At 51.1% G+C, this 25,516-nt stretch overlaps 1 protein-coding gene across 1 annotated transcript in view; it reads left to right on the plus strand.

Moving 5' to 3' along the window:
- Positions 1-25,516, plus strand: part of WWC1 (WW and C2 domain containing 1) — a 129,033-nt gene that overhangs the window by 65,519 nt on the left and 37,998 nt on the right. Inside the window, exons 3-10 of the mRNA XM_066273229.1 lie at positions 2,243-2,446; positions 8,801-8,877; positions 10,163-10,242; positions 15,587-15,716; positions 17,020-17,166; positions 18,332-18,405; positions 21,201-21,443; positions 25,287-25,376. Of these exons, the coding sequence (XP_066129326.1) occupies positions 2,243-2,446; positions 8,801-8,877; positions 10,163-10,242; positions 15,587-15,716; positions 17,020-17,166; positions 18,332-18,405; positions 21,201-21,443; positions 25,287-25,376 (1,045 nt within the window). The remainder of the gene's footprint in view (positions 1-2,242; positions 2,447-8,800; positions 8,878-10,162; positions 10,243-15,586; positions 15,717-17,019; positions 17,167-18,331; positions 18,406-21,200; positions 21,444-25,286; positions 25,377-25,516) is intronic.

Raw genomic sequence — 25,516 nt, forward strand, 5'->3', positions numbered from 1 at the left:
GTGGGGGGGGGGGGAGAAAGCAGAGTGTGGGGTAATGCATTAAGAATCAGTTTGTTATAGAGACACATCTATGTAAGCAGGTTTGTAGATAATCAGAGGGCTTTGTCTGTTAGTGTGTGAGCCCCTAAGAGCAGTTTCCTCTGAGGAGGAGGGTTACAAAGATGGAAATGCTCGCTTTACTTGTAGAAATGTGAGATTTTCTCTTTGTTATATATATATTTTTAGCCTATTTCCAAAAACATATAAATTTTAAACTTTAAAAAACATCTTCAGCCTGGTCTTAACAGGCCAAATGTATTTTCAAAATTAACAAAGTTTTTTGGGGGGGCTAAGGAAAACCTACCTGCTGGCTGGATTCACCGCACGGCCATGAATATACAATGTCTGGTGTGTCAGTCACCTCTAACCCCACCCACCAACCGATGTCTGGTGTGTCAGTCACCCCTAACCCCACCCACCAACCGGGAAATGAGGGGAGTTCATAGTCAGTGGACATCGGTCCTTTGACATCTACTCGGTTGCCAGTTATCCCTTTTGTGTAATTAATGTCTTTTGACTTCTTTCAAATGAACTGTGTACATATTTATTTTACACATAACTTAAAAAATAAAACTGAAATCACTGTTAATAATTTGCTATGTTTCCTCTTAATATTGTGGAGAATGTACACATTTATCTTGATGAATGCAAAATTATTTATGAAGTTGTGCACACTGGACTGTCCTCACTTTATATCATAAGCATATTTCCATTTCATTACTTTTTCTTCAAAGACATTTTTAATTTTTTTTTTATTTTTATTTATTTATTTTTTTTTTACAGAGACAGAGGGATAGACAGGGACAGACAGACAGGAACAGAGAGAGATGTGAAGCATCAATCATTAGTTTTTCTTTTTTTTTTTTGTATTTTTCTGAAGCTGGAAATGGGGAGGCAGTCAGACAGACTGCCGCATGTGCCTGACCGGGATCCATCCGGCACGCCCACCAGGGGGCGATGCTCTGCCCATCCGGGGCATCGCTCCATTGTGACCAGAACCAGTCTAGCGCCTGAGGCAGAGGCCATGGAGCCATCCCCAGCGCCCAGGCCATCTTTGCTCCAATGGAGCCTTGGCTGCAGGAGGGGAAGAGAGAGACAAAGAAGAAGGAGAGGGGGAGGGGTGGAGAAGCAGATGGGTGCCTCTCCTGTGTGCCCTGGCTGGGAATCGAACCCGGGACTTCTATACGCCAGGCTGATGCTCTACCACCGAGCCAACCGGCCAGGGCCTCAATCATTAGTTTTTCATTGCGTGTTGCAATACCTTAGTTGTTCATTGATTGCCTTCTCAAACGTGCCTTGACTGCAGGCCTTCAGCAGACCGAGTGACCCCTTGCTGGAGCCAGTGATCTTGGGTCCAAGCTGGTGGGCTTTTGCTCAAACCAGATAAGCCCACGCTCAAGCTGGTGACCTCGGGGTCTCGAACCTGGGTCCTCTGCATCCCAGTCCGATGCTCTATCCACTGCACCACCGCCTGGTCAGGCTCAAAGACATTTTTAATGGCTGTAGTAGTGTATTGTGTAAATATAACATACTTATTTGAACAGTTATTTCCTGTTTGACCTTGAGCAAGTTACTCTCTTTATGCCTGTTTGCTTTTTTGTATAATAGGGGCAGTAATAGAATGCCCTTTATAGGATTAGCATAAGGATTGAAGGAGTAAATAGAAATAATTAGAATAGTGCTTGGCATAGTAAAAACAGTAAATAAATGCTTGTTATTTATTTTCATTATCATTGTGATGATGATGTTAATAATGATGATGGTTTTGTACAAATGTATTTTTGCCTTCATTTTTTATTTTTTATAATAAATTACTTTAGGGGGAATTATTAATCAAAGAGTATTAACATTTTAAGGCTCTTATTGTGCGTGGTCAGGTAGCCCTCTATTAAGGCTATTCTAATTTATATTTCCAGAAGGGTATGGAGGTTCTTATTTCTTCATATTCTCTGAAGTATTAGTTGTTTTTACTTTTCTTTACTCTTTGCCAAAACAGATGACCTGAAACAGCTTTAAGGTCCTTGAGCCCCTCTGTTTAGATTAGAACGCAGAGTTTCTGTTGTTTCGAGAGTTGAAGTTAACCCATTCACATTTATTGTGGGTTTCTATTCATTATGCTTTTTGTTTTCCGATAGTGGATTCCGTAGACCGCCATCTGGATAGTTGTGAGGTGCTGACCTAGAGTCTCTGGGGTCTGTTCCAGAAACCAATCAGATCGAGGACCCCCGGGTACAATGGCGGCGGGAGCAGGAGCACATGCTGAAGGATTACCTGGTGGTGGCCCAGGAGGCCCTGAGCGCCCAGAAGGAGATCTACCAAGTGAAGCAGCAGCGTCTGGAGCTCGCACAGCAGGAGTATCAGCAGCTGCATGCCGTCTGGGAGCACAAGCTGGGCTCCCAAGTCAGCCGTGAGTACCTCCCATCACCGGCGCCCCCCCCACCACTACAGGGAGGGGGGATGACTGAGTCCTACCTGGGTTGCCTCTCAGTGCTTCTTAACTCTGCCCGCTTTCTTTTGCTTCACTCCCGCGCAGACCATCTCTTCCTGCTCCCGCCTGTGCCCTGCAGCGGTAGGAGCCTTTGCTTGTATTCTCTTTCATTCATTTGTCATCGTCTCAGAATGCCAAGCAGGTTACATTATCTCCTTGTTTAAAACCCTTCCATGGCTGGGGAAGTGGAGTGTGGAGAGTTAGTGTTTAAATGGTTTGGAGTTTCAGACGGGGAAGATGAGAAAGTTCTGTAGACGGATGGCGGTGATGTCTGCACATTAGGAATGTACGCTTAAAAGATGGTTAAAGTGGTAAATTTTATGTTACATGTATTTTACCATAATTAAAAAAAAAAGTTCTTTAGTGGCTTCCCATCACTCTTCTCATGGCCCCTCCAGTCCTCTGTGATCAGGCCCCTGCAGCCATGCCCACCCCATCTCATGCTGTCAGTCTTTTTTTTTTTTTCTGTATTTTTCTGAAGCCGGAAACGGGGAGAGACAATCAGACAGACTCCCGCATGTGCCCGACCGGGATCCACCCGGCACGCCCATCAGGGGGTGACACTCTGCCCACCAGGGGGCGATGCTCTGCCCCTCCGGGGCGGTCGCTCTGTTGCAACCAGAGCCACTCTAGCGCCTGGGGCAGAGGCCAAGGAGCCATTCCCAGCGCCCGGGCCATCCCTGCTCCAGTGGAGCCTCTGCTGCGGGAGGGGAAGAGAGAGACAGAGAGGAAGGAGAGGGGGAGGGGTGGAGAAGCAGATGGGCGCTTCTCCTGTGTGCCCTGCCGGGAATCAAACCTGGGACTTCTGCACGCCAGGCCGACACTCTACCACTGAGCCAACCGGCCAGGGCCCATGCTGTCAGTCTTAAGGCTCCAGATGCAGGGAGGCCGCCTTCTGCCAGTGCTCTGCCCACCTGCCCCGCCCACCTGCCCACCCTCTGCTCCTGTCGCTTGCCGTGCCCCTGCTGAGAACGCTTCCCCGCTGGTCCTTTGCCATTGCCGGTTCTTTCTCATTCTTCCATTCTTAGCCCTCAGATCACTTCTTCTGACAGGCTCGCCTGTGACCACGCTGACGGCGGACTTCCCTCCACAGTGTTCTTCTCCTCTGTAGCGGCTCTCTGTGTATATTCTTCACCCTCTGTATCACATTATACCTGCTCACTTGTCTGTCGGAATGTTCTGAGTATTTGTCCACCAGGGGTTTTCAGCTTCGGTACTGCTGACATTTGGGCCAGATTCATCTTCATTATAGGGGTTATCCTGTTCATTGCGGGATCTGTAGCGGCACCCCTGGTCTTGACCCACTAGATGTCAGTAGTAACCCCCATCTTAAGTTGTGACAACCAAAAATGTCTCCAGACACTACCAGATGTGTCCTCCAGGGCAAAATTTCCCCGATTGAAAACCATGGGTCTAGGTAAAACAATTCCCTTAGAACATCTTAACGACTCCATAAACGTCCGTTTTTGGCAGGAAAGACATTATCTAATATTTTGAGGGTGTAGACTGCCCAGGTCCCAATCCAGGATGTGCCATAACCTCACCCAAGTTATGCCACTTCTTTCTGCCTGACATGCCTCATCTGAAACAGACATCGCCACAGTATCGCCTTCCTTGGGGTGATTATGGGACTTGAAGTAGCTAACAAAGTAAAGTACTCAGAACCTTGCGTGTCCTATTCTTAAACTCTCAAATAATTATAATTATTATTTGATATTAATTTATCAGCATTGAGATGACAAAGATTTTTAACAGATTCCTTGGAAACCTGTAAGACCAAATCCTTGGTCAGTGGTAGGAAGTACATGATGCAGTCCTGTCATATGACTTCCACATGCCCCCAAGAACACTGTCAGGCTCAAAGACACCACCGTCTTGAATGTTAAAGAACTTTCATCCGAAGGGACTGGGGTCATCTCAGGTAACCTCATCTGAGATCCAAACCAGCCAAGAACTGGGGCATCCCGGTTCATGTATCCCAGTTAAGGGGCCGTGCATGGCCCAAGCCTCCTCATGACTTCCTCAGGGTTTTACGAGCCAGGTTTGCCTTCCAAGTCAAGCTCAGCGTGTGGCTAGACTGGTGAGGTCGCATGCCTCGCTTCTCACTCAGATGGCCTGCCAGGGCTTGTGAGAGTTATGCCACCTGGCCTTGGTTGTGGGCCCTGCCCCGGGGATGGAGACTGTACTCTGGTACACCCTCTAGCTCTGTGGGGAAGGAGAAGAGAACTGATATTTAATGTGTCCCTGTTGTATTCTTGCTGGCCAATGTGCTGGCCACTTCCCTCGTGTCATTTCAAGTAACCTTCCTGCCCACTCACACGCACTTAGGCGTATACAATACTGCAAGATACTGCTGTTCGGATTCTACAGATAAAGAAACTGAGGCCCAGAGAGGGAAAGTAGCTTCCCCAAGGTCCCAGTGGTAAGAAGTGGCAGAGCTAGCCCTCACACCCAAGAGTGTCTGACCTCAGAACCAATGCGCTTCATTTAATCCAAGTCTGCCAGTCCGGTTCTAAGGTTCTTGGACTACGCTGGGGTCCTCCTACCTTCTGAAAGATGCGAATTTAGGAGAGCGGGGCCCTTTTGGACCACACCAGGCTCCTTCCTCATGCCAGTCTTCGGAGAGAAGACATTTGAAAAAGAAGTCATTGGGTGCCTTGCAGTTAAAAAGTGCCAGTTGAACCACCCACCTGATTTCACTGTCCTGAAACTAAGGAAAGATCAGCTACAAGATCTTTGAAGGCATACCCGCACAAGGACGGAGGAGGATTGAAGAACAAAGCTGCAATAGTGTAATGTGGAAGCTGGAAAGCAGAGAAACAGGTGGCAACCCATCTGATAGATCTGAGGAAAGAGAAAATGGGCTGATAGTGGCGGGGGGGGGGGGGAGCCCAACACTGTAGTCTATACAGAGCACCTGCAGAAGCCTTACAAACTGAAGAGGCACCTATTTCTGGGAGTGGGAGTGAAGTGAAAGGGTCTCAAATAAGAGAACTGGATGAAACTTGTTTCTGAGACAGACCACCGGATCTCTGATCGTCTCCCCACACTGGTAACTGCATCCCCAAGTGGCAAAAGACTACAGGCTTATTTTTTGGGAGAGAAAAAAAAAAGAGCTTGGAATACAGGATACAAGGCAAGCTCACTGCCGAGGTGCACCATACCGAAAGCGCGGTGATTAAGTGAATGTGGACAGACAGGATTTTGAGACATTAGTCTGCAACTATCGCTTGGTTCCCAGAATGGTGCCAGGTTCTCACCTTTCTGTCTGGGTAGGAGAAGAGTCTGGGGAAATGTGAATAGAGAAAAGAGATACAAAGAGAAAACAGGTAAAGACACTGACACTGAAGATTCCTGGATGAAACAGCCCAGCCAGATTATGTACCATGTAACCCAGTCAACAGTCTCCAACCCTGTCAGCTTTGGGCCCCCGCTCCTAAATGTGAGCCAGCAGCCGAGGTCCGGACATCTGAGGGAGGCCTCGAACATGAAAAATAGAGATTCAACCAAACATGTAGTGATGGGGAGGCCTGGGAGGGAACGGGGGGGGGGGGTATGTATAGAGAAGAAAATATCAAGAAGCTATACAACCATTTAACATGAACAGGATACTACATTTTATTTAATAATAATAATAATAATAATAATAATAAAGAACCCCCCAGAGACCACGAAAGAGCCTTTGGAAATTAAAATATAATGGTAAAAAAGAAAAATTCATGAAAACATTAGAAAGGTAAAATGGAGGAAATCTTCTACGAAGCAGAACAAAAATACCACAAGATAAAAAATAAGGGGCTAAAAATAGAGCAGCAGGCCAGGAAATCTATCTTGAGTAATAAAAGTTCAGACAGAGCAGTGAAAATGAGAGAAGAAGCAATTAATGAAGTTATTCAGAAAAATGTCCCAGTACTAATGGAGGAAAGTTTTTATTTTTTTTATTTATTTATTATTCTTATTTTTTTTTTGTATTTTTCTGAAGCTGGAAATGGGGAGGCAGTCAGACAGACTCCCGCATGCACCCGACCGGGATCCACCTGGCACGCCCACCAGGGGGCAATGCTCTGCCCATCTGGGGCATCGCTCTGTCACGACCAGAGCCACTCTAGCGCCTGGGGCAGAGGCCAAGGAACCATCCCCAATGCCGGGGCCATCTTTTGCTCCGATGGAGCCTTGGCTGCGGGAGGGGAAGAGAGAGACAGAGAGGAAGGAGAGGGGGAGAGGTGGAGAAGCAGATGGGCGCTTCTCCTGTGTGCCCTGGCCGGGAATCAAACCCAGGACTTCTATACGCCAGGCCAACGCTCTACCACTGAGCCAACCAGCCAGGGCCATGGAGGAAAGTTCTTAGATTGAAAGGGTTTTAGTGAGCACCCAACACAATGAATAAAAGTCAACCACACCAAGACATATCATTAGGGATGCCAGCTGTGCAATTTAATCATTATGCAACTTAAACATGGGAAACAATTTAAGATCCTAAAAGTTTTCCAAGAGAAAAAGCAGATCACAGAAAAATTACTAGGACTCACGGTAGCTCTGGGCTCCTCAGTGGTAACCCTGGAAACCTGCAAGACAATAGAGCAATGCCTTCAAAATGTTTAAGAACAATTGTTGCTGACCTAGAATTTTATACCCAGCAAAACTACCTGTTGACAAGTTATAGGATAGAATAAAGACATTTTTTTAGAGATGCAAGATTTTAAAAAAGTTTCCTTCTCGTTTTTGTGTTCTGCCAGAAGTGAGGGCGTAGACACCATAAAGGGGAAGACAGGTTATTTAGGAAAGAGGAGGGAGGCAAGGGGAGGGGACCTCAGGATACCAGCTGTGCAGAGGGAGCAAGCAGCTCACATTGAAGCCATGTGTGGGCAAAGACAGAGCCCCAAAAGAGGAATGGGGCAGACTGGTCTGGAATCTGCGAGGAGAGACTTAGATAGCTGGCAGAGTGTGAGGTTGAATCAGTGGTAAGTGTGTGGGCAAGTATAAAGGGACAATTACTAACTAGGAAAAAGAGAGGGGATGGAAAGGAAAAGTAAGCAGAGTCGGCTCCAGGCCTCTGCCCTGAATAGGGTTGACAGAGTAAAAGTAATGCAGATGCTAAAGACTGCTGTCTCTCGGGAGGGTGGGGGGCTGGGAGGGGTGGGTGCATGGTGTGGCACATAGGCTGGGGAAGGAAGGAAGTCTCCATCGTTCAGAGTTACAAGTGAGAAAGTAATGCCTAACACTGAAAAAAAAAAATCAAGAAGCAGCAATACACCCGTCTTATACTCATAGGGGCGGATACCCAAGAAACCGGCTGAGCATGTTTAAATGGTTCCCACTTAGGGGTGAAATATGGGGATATGGTCCTGTTGAATGCTCTTTTTCTTTTTTCACAGCAAAGCTTGTACTGTGTTGGACTACTAAACTGTGTTCATATATTATAACGAATAAAAACTGAACATTTAAAAGGGTGAGACTAAAGGTGGTCTCTAAGGTCCTGTTCAAATATAAAATTCTTTTCCTTGGAGGGGGCACAGATACAAAGGGGAAGCTGGTGGCCTGTTTCTTAACTGGGGTGCTTAGTTTTTTGCTATATTTATTTGTGGTCTTTTTTTGTGTGTGTGGCAGAGACAGAGAGAGTCACAGAGAGGGACAGATAGGGACAGACAGACAGGAAGGGAGAGATATGAGAAACATTAATTCTTCGTTGTGGCTCCTTAGTTGTTCATTGATTGATTTCTCATATGTGCCTTGACCAGGGGGCTACCGCAGACCGAGTGACCCCCTGCTCGAGCCAGCGACCTTGGGCTCAAGCTGTTGAGCTTTGCTCGAACCAGATGAGCCCACGCTCAAGCTGGCGACCTCGGGGTCTCGAACCTGGGTCCTCTACATCCCAGTCCGACGCTCTATCCACTGCGCCACTGCCTGGTCAGGCGTATTTGTAGTCTTTTTAGATGTAGATTGTGTATATTTGTTTCCTGTGTCTTTTTTCCTAATTTATGTTATTTTTCCTCTACAGCGTTTTTGTAAACTATTCTTTTCATATAACAATAAGTTGTAGACATTTTCCCTCGTTCAATAGTCTTCTGCTCCATCATTTCAGAACCCATACTGTGCGTAGTCCCCGTTTTATGCGTGATCATAAGTTTGTATTGAACAAACCCCCCATTATTGGACGTTAAGGTTATTCACAATTACTCATTCCTTTCTGGATTCATCTAGAATAGCCAAATAAGCCAATTTTGCCAAAATGTGTTTCTTCTACAGAATTTTTTTTTATCTTTCTCATTGCAGTGGTCTCTGGTTCATCATCCAGCTCTAAGTATGACCCCGAGATCCTGAAAGCTGAAATCGCCACTGCAAAGTCCCGGGTAGGTCCCCGTTGACTGTGCTGTTGAGGGTTGGGGGAGGGGGGTGCACAGAAGCAGTGTTAGGTCACTAGCTCACCTCCAGGACCAGAGTGCAGGGGCAGCCAGTGCTAACAGGCCCTACAGAATAACAGCAGTAGCAGCAGTAGGCTGTCGTCATAGTAACAGCGGTAGCAGCAGCTACCATGTCACAAGCAATCCCTGTATACAAGGTATTGTGCTAAAGGCTTCCTGTTGCGTTATCTCACATCCTTACAGCAACTCCGTGAACTAGCTCCTGTTCGTATCTTCATTTAAAGATGAGCAAACCGAGGCTTAGGGGAGAAGTAATGTGCCCCAAGGTCACAGAGACTCAGGTTTACTCTAGAGTATTTCATGGAGTGTACGTCTTCCTAGCAACAGCTCATTCTACCTGGTCTTATTAAACTGCCTCATGATTATATTTTACTGATGTGGAAACTGAGGCACACACAGCCTTAAGTGATGTGCCCAAGGTGAAGCCAGTATTTTGTACAGTGGGTTCATTAAACCTCAGACAGGTTCTGTCAACTCAGATGCTTGTAGGAAAATGTAAAAAGGGGAGAGGGCTGGGGTGAGGCATTAGGGAGCGGTAGGGACTGTAACCTAGGGAGGTGAGCCTTGTCTAAAAGGAAGAGCTGGATTTCAGCTCTAGCCTACCATGGCCACGTGAAAATGTGGGCTCAGTGTTGGCAGATCTTCAAGTATTTTTCAAGAAGAACTACATAGGCTTGTTAAGTGACATTTCTCAATATTTAATTAACTAGTAACTAATTTTTTTTTAACATTTAATAACACAACAGGCCAAAGTATTCCTGCAGGCTGGATCTGGCTCCTGGGCCAAGTCTTGCCTCCAAGGTGTTATATGCACAGCACCCCCATCCCCATTACCCGCTTTAAATAAGGCACAGCCCTGGGAGTTGCCATCATCCACCAAAACAGGAACGGGAGGCAGAGGTGGGATGGCTTGAGAAAGGTCACCCAGCTGGGCAGTGGGAAGGCCAAACTCTATCCCAGGTCAGCCAGCTCCTGTCCGCTTCCTGTTTCCCTGGAGTGAGGGTTGTCCGTGGATGACCCGCAGGACAACCGGGCTGGGTTGCCGACTGAGTGGGCCGCTGCATTGGCGAGGGGAGGGTATTGTGATCAATATAACTCAAGGGATGTTGACCTGAATCATTATGCAGGGACAGTGGGAGGGGGGGGCTCTGGGTTCCCCGCAGGGGGATGCCAACCTCTGACCTAGCATCATGTGTGGTCTTCTGTCACCCAGGTCAACAAGCTGAAGAGAGAGATGGTTCACCTCCAGCAAGAGCTACAGTTCAAAGAGCATGGCTTTCAGACCCTGAAGAAGTAAGCCCACCCTGCCAGCTCTGTCTCTCCTTCGCGCTCCCCTGCTGTACCCCCCTCCCCCTCCCCCCTCCCCCCTTCCCAAAATGTGGCTCTCTAATCATTCTAGTTCTGTTCCACTGGCATTTACTGAACAGATCATCACCCAAGATTGGGGTTTAGACAGAGAAAAGACCACATTTCAGACCACAGAGTTCCCTGAAATCCTGAAATTCCTGAAGCCGGTAAAGATCTGTTCCGAAGCTCAGTTGAGTTTCGCGAGCCAGTCGTCGAAACGAGGATTGGGCATTTCTCTGTAGCCCTCTCATCCCCTCCGGTCGGTCTAGTAGAATCTCACGGACACAAAAACAAAACCAGCTCTTTTCACCCACGGCCCCTACAACTGAGCGACGGCCTCATCTGGTGAGCTCCACGGAGGCGGACAGGGGTCTCTCCCACATTGAATTACTAGGCGAGTGTACACGGTGCCATGCCCGCTACACTTTTGAGGTGACATAAGGAGTTTCCAGGAAACTTTGGCCAAAGGAAATTGTCATTTTTAGAAGCTGACTGGCAGCCGGGCAAGACAGAGCTGTGTCGTCTCTTTAGAGCAGATGGGTTTGTTGTCACGATCGGGGTCGCTCCATGCCGGGAAGCCCTTTCAGTGTTTCTGCCTGGGTAACCTTGTTTGATCCTCACTGCAACTCTGTAAGGAGTGCTCTTTTCACTGACTCCGTTTTGTAGGTGAGGAAGCTGAGTCCCATGGTAAGTGCTCAGTAGTGCTCGCTGACTGTTATTGTTAACTGCATGTGGAACCTAGACTTAGGCGTTGACTCACGGTCAGTGTCCCGGCTGGGCTCATTGGTCAGTCATTCAAAGGAGCCAGGTAGCTGTCTTGGAAGCTCCAGGGAGGATGTGCAGTAGCTTTCCCTCATGGACATCTTAGAATCCTAGTGAAGTCGTGTCTGTACAGAGAGGTCTTCTGTGGTCACTTGCTTTTTCTCGTTCCCTGACTGATCCTCCAACCGGCAGTTCTACTCCCGCCGTCTCTATGACCAACATGGAGGGACCTGTTGGTCTTCTTAACACCTTCCCAGCTGCCACTGCCCCGGGGTGAGTGACCATGAATCCCCACAACACAAAATATAAGAAAGTATGGCTTTGTACTAGAGGTTGTGCCTAATACATTTCTTTATACAGTATAAATTATGGTCTTATATACAAGCGCTTATGGAGATAATGTGTTATTTACATACGGATATCTGTATATGCCAGTCCTGTCTCTCAGACCAGATTTTAACTTCATGAAGGCAAGGGGCCTTGTTTGGTGCTTCTTGGCAATCTTCAGTAGTCCGAGGGACAATTAAGGGCCATTGCATGTTTGACCCACAGAGCAAGTTGCCTCCTCAGACTTCCCCTTAGCAGTGGGGCAGCTTCTAAGCACATACTTGAAGGGCTCCTCACTCCCATGTCATCCTACCGCGGGTGCCCTCCCCGCCACCCCCTCCCTGCGGTCCTCCTCGGAGCTTCTGGTGAGAACACGTCTCATTATTCTCTGAGCCACCACAAACCTGTTTTACCACTTTGTCACCCTGTAGCAGCATTGAAAATTCTTGTCGTTTGGTAAGCTGAGCTGAAACCCCAAAGACAAGCCTCCTTTTTGTTTTTTTTGTTTTTTTACCCCCTCCCTCCACCCTCCTGATGTTTGATATCAGCCCAGATAAGACTCCTCCGCCGCTCTGGCGGCCCACGCTCCCTCGCCGGAAGCCAGCTCCCCGTGTGCAGTGTCGGGGAACGTCTGCTTGAATGCGCACCTTGGCATAGAGGGTTAGGAATGTAGCCTCAAGCAGAGATGGCCTGGATTCAAATCCCAGTTCCCTGGCTTGGGAAAGTGACTTAATCCCTCCGAGTTTCGGTTTCTTTATCTGAAAAGTAAGTTATTGTCAAGAATTGAATTGGAAAATTCACATGACGGTTCCTGGCGCACAGGGGGAGCCTGGCGGGTGTAAGGGTTGGGGGGCCTTTATCTAGCGCAGGGGTCCCCAAACTGGCCCCCTGAGGCCATTTATCCGGCCCCCGCCGCACTTCCGGAAGGGGCACCTCTTTCATTGGTGGTCAGTGAGAGGAGCATAGTTCCCACTGAAATACTGGTCAGTTTGTTGATTTAAATTTACTTGTTCTTTATTTTAAATATTGTATTTGTTTCCGTTTTGTTTTTTTACTTTAAAATAAGATATGTACAGTGTGCATAGGGATTTGTTCATAGTTGTGTTTTCTTTGTTTGTTTTTGTTGGTTTTTTTTCACAGTGTTTTTTATAGTCCGGCCCTCCAACTGTCCGGGGGACAGTGAACTGGCCCCCTGTGTAAAAAGTTTGGGGACCCCTGATTTAGCGAGTTGCGAACTGGAGGCTATGCGGGGTGAGCCCTGCGCCTCAGTCACTCTGGTCGTTAACCCCCAAAGAGAAGGTTTTGTCCTGCCCCACTTTACAGGTGAGGCACTGGTGAGGTTGAAAATATACCCAAAGCCACCCAGCTAGTAAGCGGCAGAGCAGGGTCTGGAACACAGCATTATTGGATTTGGAAGCTCATGTCCTAATACCTCCCTTCCTGGCGGCATCCCAGATGCGCCCCTCCCCACCCAGACAACGGAAGGCCCCTTAATCCGGTACAGTACGGTCACTTCCACTTCTTAGCCTCCTCTCCTTGCATTCCATGGGGCCGCTGTGGGGGAGGGGTGATGAAACTTCCCGTGTGTTTAATTCACGGTCACCAACCCATTTTCGAAAGAAGTCGATGAGGATTGGAGGGCACCTCTTAGAGGGGATGAGATGGCGAGACCAGAGCTGAGGGTTTGGGCCCTCGGGAGCCCATGTGAATAGGAACCAGTTGAGACTTAGCACAGCGCCCCCCGCGGGCGGAGGGCAGCGTGGTGTCTCCGCAGGTCCCCGCGGCTGCCCTGCCCAGGTGAGGGTTGTCTGGACAGGGAGGAGAGGAGGCGGCCCTGAGTCTCTGTCTACGGCTGTGTGCTGCGGCTCCCGGGCGCGTGTGAGTCCGCCGGGCTGAGAGAAAGAGCCGCTATGGAATTTGAAAATCCTAAAACACATGCCTCCCTCCTCTCCTCCCCTCAGCAGCACAACTTTTCTTTTTCCTTAAAAAAAAAAAAAAAAAAAAAAGATGCATTCACTGTGTACATAATGGTGACCCTTTGTTCCCCTCCCCCACCCCAATCCCGGGAGTGTTCCCTCCCGGAGCTGCTCTCTGGAGCCAAATTCCAGAGCCTGGGTTGCTAAGGCCCCGAGAAAAAGCAGGTAGCGCGGTCTGCGGAGCCCGAGGCTCAGAGACAGACCGCTTCTGTCTCTCCCTGCTGAGGGTTCAAAGCCCTCCTCGCCCTGTTGGCAGAGGACAGCTGGGCACAGCCCCCTCCCCAGAGTCCCCAGCCCCTGGACATGCTTAAGCAAGCAGTGTCACACCCACACCCATTTGGGGCACGGGCACCGCCAGGCCCGGACACTCGCTGTCAGGATCCCCCTCTCCACGGAGCATCCTGGGCAGGCCTCCGCCCGGGAGAACTCCCTGGACCCTGGCTTCTCAAATTCAATCTGAGACTGCTCTTCGCTGACCTGGCAGGCTCGCCCAGGCCCAAGTCCTCGAAAGGAATAGACAGGCTATTTTTAGTGAGGAGACATAAAAGGGGCTTTGTTTTCTCTCCTCGGAGCTGAAATAACGGAAGGGAAGGGGGAGGGCAGTGCGGAGACCACAGCCCCTCTCTCTCTCTCCCTCTCCTCCCTTCTCTCTCTCCTTCTCCTCCCTTCTCTCTCTCCCTCTCCTCCCTTCTCTCTTTCTCCTCCTTCCTTCTCTCTCTCTCCTCCTTCCTTCTCTCTCTCTCCTCCTTCCTTCTCTCTCCTTCTCCTCCCTTCTCTTTCTCCCTTCTTTCTCTCCCTCTCCTCCCTTCTCTCCCTCTTTCTCTTGCTTCTCTCCCCTTTTCTCTCTCTCCTCTCCCCTCTTTCTCTCTTCCCCCTTCTCTCCTCCCTCCCCCCTCCCCCCTGCTCAGAGGCACAGATGATGGGACCAGGGTGAGAGCCTGCTCCTTGTCCGTGTGTCCCCACCCAGTTTGTTTTAGCTCAGGACAATCTAGTCTCTAGGAAGGAATGCCTGTGAGCGGTCGCTGGTCCTGAAATAATGGGTCTGTGGTGTCCCCTCAGATGATCGAGCTTCTCTTTGTCCATCTGGCATCAAAACCTCAGACCTCGCCTTTGGCAAAAGTGTGAAGCAGTTAAAACCCAACCTCTGCCCTCTGAATCTTTTCCACGCCATGGCCCTCCTTTCCCAGATGGATGCGGCCCAAGCAATTTCTGGTGTGGTCTGACCTTTGAAAACATCATGACCCTTCGCTTTTGGGGCATCTCCCCATCAACGTGAACCTCTGTGCAGGACCTGAACACGCCAGTAAGGGCTCCCGACTAGAAGTGTTTTCATCTTTTACGTGTGTCTAGGACTTCCTAATTTTCCATGCTTGATCCCACTTGATGTTCCTAACAGCTCTGTGACATGGGCTGGGCAGGGGACATCATCTCTATGTTTTTAGAGGAGGAAACTGTGGCTTCTTGTGGCTGAGGGCCACATTGTAGGCCAAGGTCATACTAGTAAGTGGTAGGTAGGGCTTGGGGGTTTTCCAGCCTTCTCACCTCTCCTTCGTGGTGTTTTTAACTCCACAAGTGCTTGTTAAAGAGGGTGATTTGGCTTCTCTTCCCAGAGGACATTAGACAAAGTAGGGAGACATTTTTGTTTGTCACCACTCAAAGCCAAGATGCTACTGGCATCTAGTGGGCAGAGGCCAGGGCTGACACGAAACATCCTACAATACACAGGGCAGCCCCCGCCCTCCTCCAGTGAAGAATGATCCGGCCTCAGATACCATGAGTTCTGAGGCGGAGAGACCTGAATTAAAGGAGTAGTCTGGGCTAGATACTAGAACTACTCAAACATATTCAAGCCTGCTGGAGTCAAGTCAAGGACACTGCCACATAAATTATTAATTATCACACAACATAATGAGTGCACTGTTGCAGCTATTTGCAGTGTGTTATGGGACTACCTAGCCCAACCTGAAGGACCCTGGGAGGTAATCAAGGAAGGCTTCCTGTAAGAGCTGACATTTAGAGGGCCTTTGACTTCAAGAGTGGTGTTGCTTCTGCAGCCCCACACTGAGACATTTGCAATTTAACAGGGCTCTTCCATGCTTTATTCCAGAGGCAGGACAGAGAGAGGAGACTTCTTGAGGGAATGAAGCTCTGAGCTCTGTGCTTTTTCCCTGGGGACACCCCGTCCCTCACCCCATCTTTGACCTTTCCCGTTGATTGTCTCCTAGAATCGATAAGAAAATGTCTGATGCTCAGGGCAGCTACAAACTGGATGAAGCTCAGGCTGTCTTGAGAGAAACAAAAGCCATCAAAAAGGCCATCACCTGTGGAGAGAAGGAAAAGCAAGACCTCATTAAGGTACAGGAGTTCCCGTCACGCGGGCTCCAGCCCCATTTCTCCTGGGTACCTCTCCGTGCCAGGACTCGTGGGCCCTGTGTCCATGCTACACCAGTCATCACACTCCCATCACTAGGCATCTTGGGCTTCTGGTCTCGTGTTCTAGAGGAGGAAATGGAGATTCAGAAGCGTCCAGTGACCCTCTTGAGGTCACACAGCCCTGGCCACCTGGCTTACTTTTCAAAGAACCACATGGAGGGAGGTGTTTCGACATCGTTAACCTTGCCGTCAAAATGGAGCGCTTTGTAGGCATTTCCCTGCGTGTTCTGACTCCGCTGGGAACTGAACAGATGACAGTGGGTATGGCTGGTGTGCCAGGCAGTTGTGCTGAGCCCTTTGCATGCCCCGCGCCTCGCTGAGCCCTCCCATCTACCTTGCTGAATCCCCGTCATACAGATAAAGACGCTATACAGCTCAGAGCGTGTCCGTGGGAAGGCCGGGATTCAAACCCACGAACCCCTGTCTCGGCAGCCCGTTCCCTGCCTCTCACAGGAACTGCCCTGACCTCTCAGATAGTATTGTCTCCGTCGGTAGATTAGGAGTCTGAGATGCTGGCCATGAGTCGGTGAAGGAAGCTTTTACATTCTGTCACAAACAAAATAATTTCGAAGCTCCAGTGGCCCAGTGGAAGCATTCAGACGAGGCACTGGCAGGCAGTGGGATGTGTTCCTGTCGTGACTGACAGTTCAGAGCCACTGAGTCTTAAGTCAGGTGGACCAGGAAGGCCTGGCTGTGTCCACTGCCAGCCTCCCCGTAGAAGAACTCCCACCTGGATAAAGTGGCGGTGCTCGTGGGCCATTCCCGGCAGGGCCGTGGGCAGGATTAAGTAAGGTCGCAGTAAAGCTGACAGCTGCTGAGTATGGACTGTACTCGCACTTGATGCTGGGTCCTCTCATTTAATCATCATGATAGTCCTGTGAGAGAGGATCTGTGATTTCTCCCATTTTGCTGGAGAGGAAATGGAGGCACAGAGAGGTTAAGCCACTCAATCAGATCACACAGCTAGGAAGTAGCAGAACAGGGGCTCTAGCTCAGGCAGTGTGGAGTCTGCATCCACACCCGCCTCTCCCATGTGAGGGGCCAGGCACAGTGCCTGTCACCTAGCAACCACCCTATCACTGCTAGCTCTTCACAAGTAGGATGTCTAGGTGAGCATGGGTTCCTAGTAAATGATGAAATTTGGAGAGGAAAGCTCCTGGAGTGTGGTAGACCCAGCGCTCCCTCCCAGGAGGGTGGGGCACTGACGTTGTCCTCCCCCCTTCAGAGCCTTGCGATGCTGAAGGACGGCTTCCGGACCGACCGCGGGTCCCACTCGGACCTGTGGTCCAGCAGCAGCTCTCTGGAGAGTTCGGGCTTCTCACTGCCGAAACAGTACATGGACGTGAGCTCCCAGACGGACATCTCCGGAAGTGTGAGTAGCAGTGCCCGTGGCTGGGGGCCTCCTGAGGGTCAGCCTCCGGGAGGTGGCTGTGATTGGCGGCCACCCTCTCGTCACTCCCCCAGGAGCCGGCTGGTGGCTCTCTGTGGAGCTGGTTACTAACTAGCACGGCCTTCTGGAGCTCCATTCTCCCCCAACGCCTGGCCTCAGCACGACAGGTCTAGATGCTGAAGGCCCAAGTGTCCTTCTCTGGTTTCCTTCTTCCTGTTGCGCAGAACAGCTCTGCGTGTGTGTTACTTCTCACCTGCTGGAAAAGGGAGGACCTTTCTCTCCCGTTAATCCCAGGACAGACAGGGGCTTGACTCCCGGGTCCAAAGCCCGGTCTGCTCATAGTGATGAACGGGGCACGTTCTGTCCCGACGTATCTCGTGGGAGCGCGAGCAGGCTTGAGCCACCGCAGCCCGCTGCTTTGGGGAGCTTCTGTTTCCTTGGAGCAGGTGACATTGAACTCGTCGCGCCCGGGCCTCCGTGGCTAAAATGCTATTCCTGTCTGTCTGATCTCTATAGCTGTGTCCCCACTGGTGACGCGAAGCTTTATCCACGTCTGATTGGGTGAGCCGTGTACCTTCTTGCTGCTCTCAACGGCGCACAGGCCGACTCCCCCCCCCAAGCTCCCTCCCCACCACCACCCATGTGTCCAGCTATAAGCCACCTGTGGGCTGAAATGTTTGAAAAGGAACTAGATGCCTCCTTCTGGTTCTAGAACCTTCTCGCTCACCTAGTATTTCACTCCTGACCGCAGCCACCTGTGCTTCCGGTTGACCTCCTCCCCAGTGCCCCCAGAATGGCTTTCCTTGTATACTGGCTGTCCCTGTTTCCTCCTGACCAGCTGTCTGTCCTCTGTGCTTCTGCAGCTTGAATGGGCTCCAAGCCACTGGCAGCTGCAAGACGGTATTCTGGGCCCTCAGTTTCTCTTCTAGACCCTGATCCGTGTCTGCGTTAGGGGCTCTTCTCGCGGCCTGAAGGAAGGAAAGTGTTTTTGCCTAACTAGCTTCCTTGCAATGCCTACAGCCAGCTCGGTAATTGGGGGCTATTCTTAGCTACTTCCCACGCAAGCTGTCAAGTCTGAGCTCCGGAAGCACAACTCAGCCCTGGCCACAACAGCCCCGTTAACTCCTGGCTTTGTTCTGCCCTCCAGGTCAGCACCAGCGGCAACAATCAGCTGGCAGAGAAGGTCAGATTGCGCCTTCGATATGAAGAGGCGAAGAGGAGGTGATCGGGGGCTGAGGGCGGGGTGGGGGTGGGTGGGATGGTTCTGACAACCTCAGCTTGCTTCGTCCCACAACGGTTTATTTTATGACACTAGGTATTATCATCTCCATAGTTTAATCCTCTCTGGAAACTCAGAGGGGAAATGACTGACCCAGAGACATTTAGCTCAATAAAGGGTGGAGCTGTGCTTTGGACTCGGGTCTGCTGAACCTCAAAGCCTACTTATCTTTTCACTTGCTGGCCTCTGTCATCAGGGTTTCCCAGGGGTCCTGCGTACAGTTCGGTTTGAAGGAACAGAACTGGGGTTTTAGTAACAGGCTAAGAAGACGGGATCCTACCCACTGGGAGCAAGCTGTGCTTTTAAACCTTTTCGACGCCAGTGACTGTAGATGTTCTAAGGCTTCACAGAATCCTAAGCAGTTGAGTCCCACTGCCACAAATAAAATAATAATCAAAGCTGATGTATTCAGAGCACCTGTTAGGAGCTAGACATTGTAGGAAAGCATTTGAATATGCATTATCTCATTGAATATTAAAAGCAACCTTATAGCTTAGCTTATGTCATATTATCTTTGTGTTAGAGAAGGGAAAGTCACATTTCTAAGATATTTCATGGTTTCTCAACATGGTGAAGTCAGAATTTGAACCCTGGACAATCTGGCTTCAAGTCCATGATCTTTCTACCCACTGAGCCAGTCTTACTAGGAAAGTAAGACACATTGCCTGAGCAGGTGGTGGTGCAGTGGATAGAGCATTGGCCTGGGACACTGAGGACCCAGTTTGAAACCCCAAGCTCACCTGCTTGAGCGCAGGCTCACCAGCTTGTGTGTGGGGTCACTGACATGAGTATTGGGTCATGCACATGAGCCTGGGCTTGCTGGCTTGAGCCCAAGGTCGCTGGCTTGAGTAAGGGGTCACTGGCTCAGCTGCAGCCCCCAGGTCAAGGCATGTATGAGAAAGCGGTGAATAAACAACTACAGTGCCGCCATGAAGAATTGATGCTTCTCATCTCTCTCCCTTCCTGTCTGTCTGTCTGTCTATCTTTCTCTCTCTTTAAAAAAAAAATAAATGAACAAAGCCAGGCATATTGCTTCCATTTCTCTTGAGGCTAATTTTCTGGCCCATGGACCTTCAAAGTCATGATTATGACTTTCAGTCTTAGGAGAGCCACGTCCTCTCTGGACCCGTGTCCAACGGGGTTAGTTTAACTACCCCGTGTAGGGGTCCCAGGGTAGGCTAGGACCTGGTTGTTGAAAGCACTTTGCAAAAGCTACATCCTAAAGGATCACATGATTGCTTTTAGATATTTATATCTATACTCTTTATTATACTATGCACCTTAACTTGGCCTAATGATAATCATACCTAATATCTGTAAGCAGTTGGCAGTGTATAAAAAGCTCTTAATGGTATGTTCTGTTTTTTTTAATTCAGTGAGAGAAGGGGAGGCAGAGAGACCCCCTCATACGCCCCAACTGGGATCCACCCAGCAAGCCCACCAGAGGGCAATGCTCTGCCTATCTGGGGTGTTGCTTCATTGCTTAGCAACTGAGCTCTTCTTAGTGCCTGAGGCAGAGGCCATGGAGCCATCCTCAGCACTAGGGGCCAACTCATTCCAGTGGAGCCATGGCTGCAGGGGAGGGGGGGAGGAGAGAAAGAGAGAGAGAGAAGCAAGGGGGCAGGAGTGGAGAAGCAGATGGGCACTTCTCCTCTGTGTCCTGACTAGGAATTAAACCTGGGACTTCACATGTGGGGCTGATGCTCTACCGCTGAGCCAACCAGCCAGGGCCAATGGTATGTTTTCACTTGGTCCTCATTACCCACCTCCCAGGTACCATTATTATCCCGACCTTACAGATAAGGATACTGAGTCTCAAAGACGTTAACAGATAGAGCTCTCCACTCCTTCCTTAATATTTGGCGAGTGCCTGCAGTGTACCGGCTTTGCTGCAGAAGCTCATGATACCAAAATGATTTCTCAACAAAACTTACCTTTCTGCAAGAAGGCCAGAGCCCCGACTTCCATTCCAGGCCTCTGGCCCCCGACCCACAGCTGCTCACATGGTTGCTGCCACCACCTGCCGAAAGGGCGCGCACGGCTGGCAGTTGTCTTTGCTGTGGCTACAGTGGCCCATGCTGCCCTTGGTTTAGCGCTTTTTATGTGCCACAGCCTCTGAATCCGCGATTGCGCATTTTCCCAGCCATTCTGAACGAGGAATGATTGTTTTGTTCTCTGCAAGGCTTCAGGGGGTTCCGCCCAGTGTCTATACCTAATAAATGGTCGAACCAGATAATCACAGCAGAGGCAGCGGAAACATCTATTGAGCGCTTGCTATGGGCCAGCAGTACTGTGTTTGGAGGGTTTATGGATTGTGGCATAAAGCCTTCACTCACAACTCCCAAGGCAACAGCTTGTGATCCTTCCTTCAGAGAGCTGATGGGACTTGTCCCGTAGTTAGTGGTAAGAGGCTGTTGCCTGGTGATGAAGCCAGCTCTCCACTCTCTTCTTCAGGCCCAGTGGCCCTCAGGACAGGGGCATTGCCTTGTGTACGGCTCTCCCGCAATCCTGCGGAGTCTGCTCACTTTTGGCAACTGGTAGGCACTGCCTGGGTCGTCAGATAAAAATACATTCCTGGAGACGACAGGCTGAGCAAAAGGAAGTCACGGTCAGAGGTTGTTCTGAGGGTGTTGTGGCTCCGTGTAGCTCGTGACCTTGCCCGTGGACACTCCATCTGTTACCCTGCTCCCACAATGCCGTGGGCACGCCGGTCACGCTCACCCTCTCGGCCCCACAGGATCGCCAACCTGAAGATCCAGCTGGCCAAGCTGGACACTGAGGCCTGGCCCGGAGTGCTAGACTCGGAGAGGGACCGGCTGATCCTCATCAACGAGAAGGAGGAGCTGCTAAAGGAGATGCGTTTCGTCAGCCCCCGGAAGTGGACGCAGGGGGAGGTGGAGCAGCTGGAGATGGCCCGCAAGCGGCTGGAGAAGGACCTGCAGGCTGCCCGGGACACCCAGAGCAAGGCGCTGACGGAAAGGTGGGGCTGGGCTGGGGCTGGGTGGGGGCGTGGGGCCCTCCCCTCACTGCTGGTCCTGCACTCCGGTCCCCAGCAGGGGGACACAGGGCGAGGGGCACAACCTGGGCTGCGTGGGCTGCCCCCTGAGAACCCTCAGTTTAGAGAAGGAGCCGGTCGGGGGATGTGATTCACCCTCCAACCGTTCCCAGGACTTTGCACAGGGGAGCGCATTACTGAAGGGTCCTCTCGGGGGTAGGTGTACAGAAATTAGCTTCTCACTAAGGTGAGCCACAGAACTCTATATAATAATTTAGAGCAGTCGTTCTTCTCCAACTTTGTGACAGTGACTCGCCTTATACAGAAGTCTCACAGGACGGGGCGTCCTCTTCCTGCGTGTGTGATGGCCCGCCGGGGTTTTCTCTCTCACATCACGTTTCTCTTCGGGCTGCTCGTGACCTGCTGAACGCACTTCACTGCATGCGAGGGAATTGCAGTTTGCAGTTTGAAAAGCACTGGTTTAGAAGGGGGTTGCAAACTGAGTTGCCTGTAGGGGCCACGCAGGTGGCACACATGCTTAGAGGCCCACCTGGCTGTGGAGCTGTCAGACCGGAGTGCGTGCACAGACACCACTTGTCTAAGGCGAGTGCTGTCCCCCGCCTTCAGCTGGTGGGAATGCGGGCTTGGGCTGCCAGAGGTCGCCGTAGTTCAAGAAAGCCATTCTTTGGATTTTTTTTTTTTTGTCTTTGTGTGTGTGTGTGTGTGTGTGTGTGTGTGTGTGTGGCAGAGACAGAGAAATTCAGAGAGAAGAACAGATAGGGACAGACAGGAAGGGAGAGAAATGAGAAACATCAATTCTTCGTTGCAGTTCCTTAGTTGTTCATTGATTGCTTTCTCATGTGTGCCTTGACCTGGGGGCTACAGAAGACCAAGTGACCCCTTGCCTAAGCCAGTGACCTTGGGCTCAAGTTGCTGAGCTTTGCTCAAACCAGATGAGCCCGCGCTCAAGCTGGAGACCTTGGGGTCTTGAACCTGGGTCCTCCGCATCTCAGTCCGATGCTCTATCCACTGCGTCACCGCCTGGTCAGGCTGTCTGTTTATTTTTTAAATATTGGCAACTAATGCAAAAGATTTTTTTAAATACTGAGAAGGCTAAATCAGCTTCATCTGGGGGCTTGACTCAACCCAAAAGCCACTGGCTTGCATTCCGTGGTGTAGAACTTATAACAGACTGTATTTAGCTCCTTCTTGTCCCACCAGCCTCCTGTCCACAGGAGGTCTCACAATCCCCAGCTCCTCATTCATTCATTCATTCATTCATTCATTTATTCATTGTGTCCATAAACCCATCGTATATCCGTTCATTTTAAACCTCCTATCAATCCTGAGTTTCATCTCCATTTTATAGACGAGGAAACGGAGGCTCGCCCAACATCCCAAGGGGCAGAGCTGGCTCCAGGGCCCAGGCTTGCCTAGGTGACTGTCCTCTTAGAAGGTCGTTTATTATTATTGCCTTCAGCCCCGTCTTTCAAAGGTTTGATTGCTTCCCTGGAACAGTGAGTCCAGGGAAGCCAGAATCTCCCCTCTTCTGCAGCTGCTGAGCAGGTGACTTGAAGGTCCCCCAGGGCAGGGTCATCTGGGGGCCAAGCAGAGGGGAGCCAGGGGCCTGTGGGCAGGAAGACGGGAGAGCCTGGGGGGTGGAGGCTGGGGGCAGGGACAGCTCTGAAAGCGGGGAGCCTTCTGCAGGAGAGAGGAGAAGGCGGACTCAGCGGTCTCTGCATCTTCTGCTCCGCTCCCAGACCCATGTCTGTCTGTCTGTCTGTCTGTGCATCCACCCCTCCGACTCTTGTTGTCTCTCAAGGTCTCTTCCTCTCTCTCCGTATCCCATGTTCCTCTGTCTCGTCTCTCTTGAAATGAGGCTATGCTCCTTGTCTTCATACAATAGCCTTTCTAATCAAGGTGCCTTGAGGAGGACAGGAATAGAAGCCCCCAGTGAAGCAACACCACTGGGCCCACCAAAGCCCACTCCCAAATCAGTCAGAACCGCAGACATCCTGGCACACCTCTCCCTGCCCCCCTCCCTTCCCGTCGGCCTCCCACCACTTGGAGAGCTGCTGCGCAGTCATGCAAGGCACAGCGTAGAGCGTGCACTCCCCGGCCCCGCCCCCGCGCTCCCTCCGCAGGCTGGAGGTGCAGCACACCCAGGCTCTTGCATTTTTAACCAGCGCCCCAGGTGGCAAGCCTAAGCTTGGGGCACCTTCTGGATCCTCTGCCTTCTCTGCTTGTGCCAGGCATCACACTCAGATGCCATCTGGCCCGCAAAGCCCAGTGCCTCTGGGCGGAGGCCTAGGCACCTGTGAGTTGCGGCTGGAGGTGGCACCTCCATGCTCAGGAAGTCAGGGCCACCTGACTCCTAGTCCCCTCGGCATCCTGCTGCGGCTTGGGGCGGGGACACCTGGTTTTACTCCCTTAATGCAGCTCTGTGGTTTTCTCTCAGAGAAGAGGAAAACGAAGGTAGAAAGTGTGAGCCCCAGCTGCTCCTTGACCTCGTCCTTCCAGGGTCAGGAGATTCTATAGTCCTGTTCATCCCGTGGAGAGCAAGGATTTTGTTCACTGCGGGCTCCATCTGCTGGCCCGCTGCCTGCCCCGCCCCAGGCAGGATTCTGGAAGAGCAGCACCAGGGACTGAGGTGGCCCAGGACCATGCCACGGCTGCTCTGCCTGCTGTTCTGGTTGTCTTGAGAATTTCACAAGTTCAGTTTCCCCACTCATACGCCCCAGCCATTCCTCACCACTTCTCAGTGTGTAGAGCCGGCTCTGGCCTTTGTCGCGGGGCCTGTGTGGAAGACCTGAGCACGTTGGTGGACGGATGGTGGGGTAGGTTACTCTCCGAGGCCCCAGCACTGGGCTGGCTGTGCTGCAGGAGCCACAGGTCAGCCAGGCCCCTCCAGCAGCATGCGTAAGGGGCCTTCATCCAAGTGGATGTCAGGGGAACACCCTGTCCGTGGGCGATTTGCCGTCCAGGCCATTCAGTAGAGCGAATGAACTCGGCCTCCCTCCCTGGGAAAAAGCCCTCCCTTCAGCGATTACTTGCTGAGCAGGCCCATGCGTGGGAGCCGTGGTCGGTGCCGGGAGAGGGAGGCATGGCCCCTGTTCTAAGCACGTTGTTTAACCTAAGAACTTCAGTGCCCTCGTACGTGAAGTGGTGAGAGCCATTCTTACTATGTAGAGTTATTGTGCAAATGAGTGAATACAATGTTCTACGTTTCCTAGCAAAGCAACTGGTGGCTAGTGGCCAGCGAATACAGCAATTACTATAGGATTAGAGGTGGAGGCCACATCGTCCCACACATCCCAGTAAGATGGTTCTTTTTTTTTTCTTCTGAAGTTGGAAACGGAAGCAGTCAGACAGACTCCCGTACGCGCCCGACCAGGATCCACCCAGCATGCCCACCAGGGGGGCGATGCTCTGCCCATCTGGGCATTGCTCTGTTGCAACCAGAGCCGTTCTAGCGCCTGAGGCAGAGGCCATAGAGCCATCCTCAGCACCCGGGCCGACTTTGCTCCAGTGGAGCCTTGGCTGCGGGAGGGGAAGAGAGAGACAGAGAGGAAGGAGAGGGGGAGGGGTGGAGAAGCAGATGGGCGCTTCTCCTGTGTTACCTGGCTGGGAATCGAACCCGGGACTCCTGCACACCAGGCCAACACTCTACCACTGAGCCAACCGGCCAGGGCCAGAAGGTTCTTGCGTACATGTCTACCTGTAGCATCTGTGTGTACATCTCCACGGGGACACGTCTGGGATTCCTCTTTTGGGGAGTCAGAGGCCAGATTCCTCGGGGTCCCCCCCTCATGCCCTCTCTCCCTGCAGGTTAAAGTTGAGCAGTAAGAGGAACCAGCTGGTGAGAGAACTGGAGGAGGCCACCCGGCAGGTGGCAGCTCTGCACTCGCAGCTGAAAAGGTGAGTGGGTGGCAGTAGGGACAGGGAGTGGGGGGCAGTGGGGACAGGGAGTGGGGGGCAGTGGGGACAGGGAGTGGGGGGGCAGTGGGGGCAGGGAGTGGGGGGGCAGTGGGGACAGGGAGTGGGGGGCAGTGGGGACA

This window comes from Saccopteryx bilineata, chromosome 4 (genome assembly GCF_036850765.1).
Source record: "Saccopteryx bilineata isolate mSacBil1 chromosome 4, mSacBil1_pri_phased_curated, whole genome shotgun sequence".
Taxonomy (NCBI): domain Eukaryota; kingdom Metazoa; phylum Chordata; class Mammalia; order Chiroptera; family Emballonuridae; genus Saccopteryx; species Saccopteryx bilineata.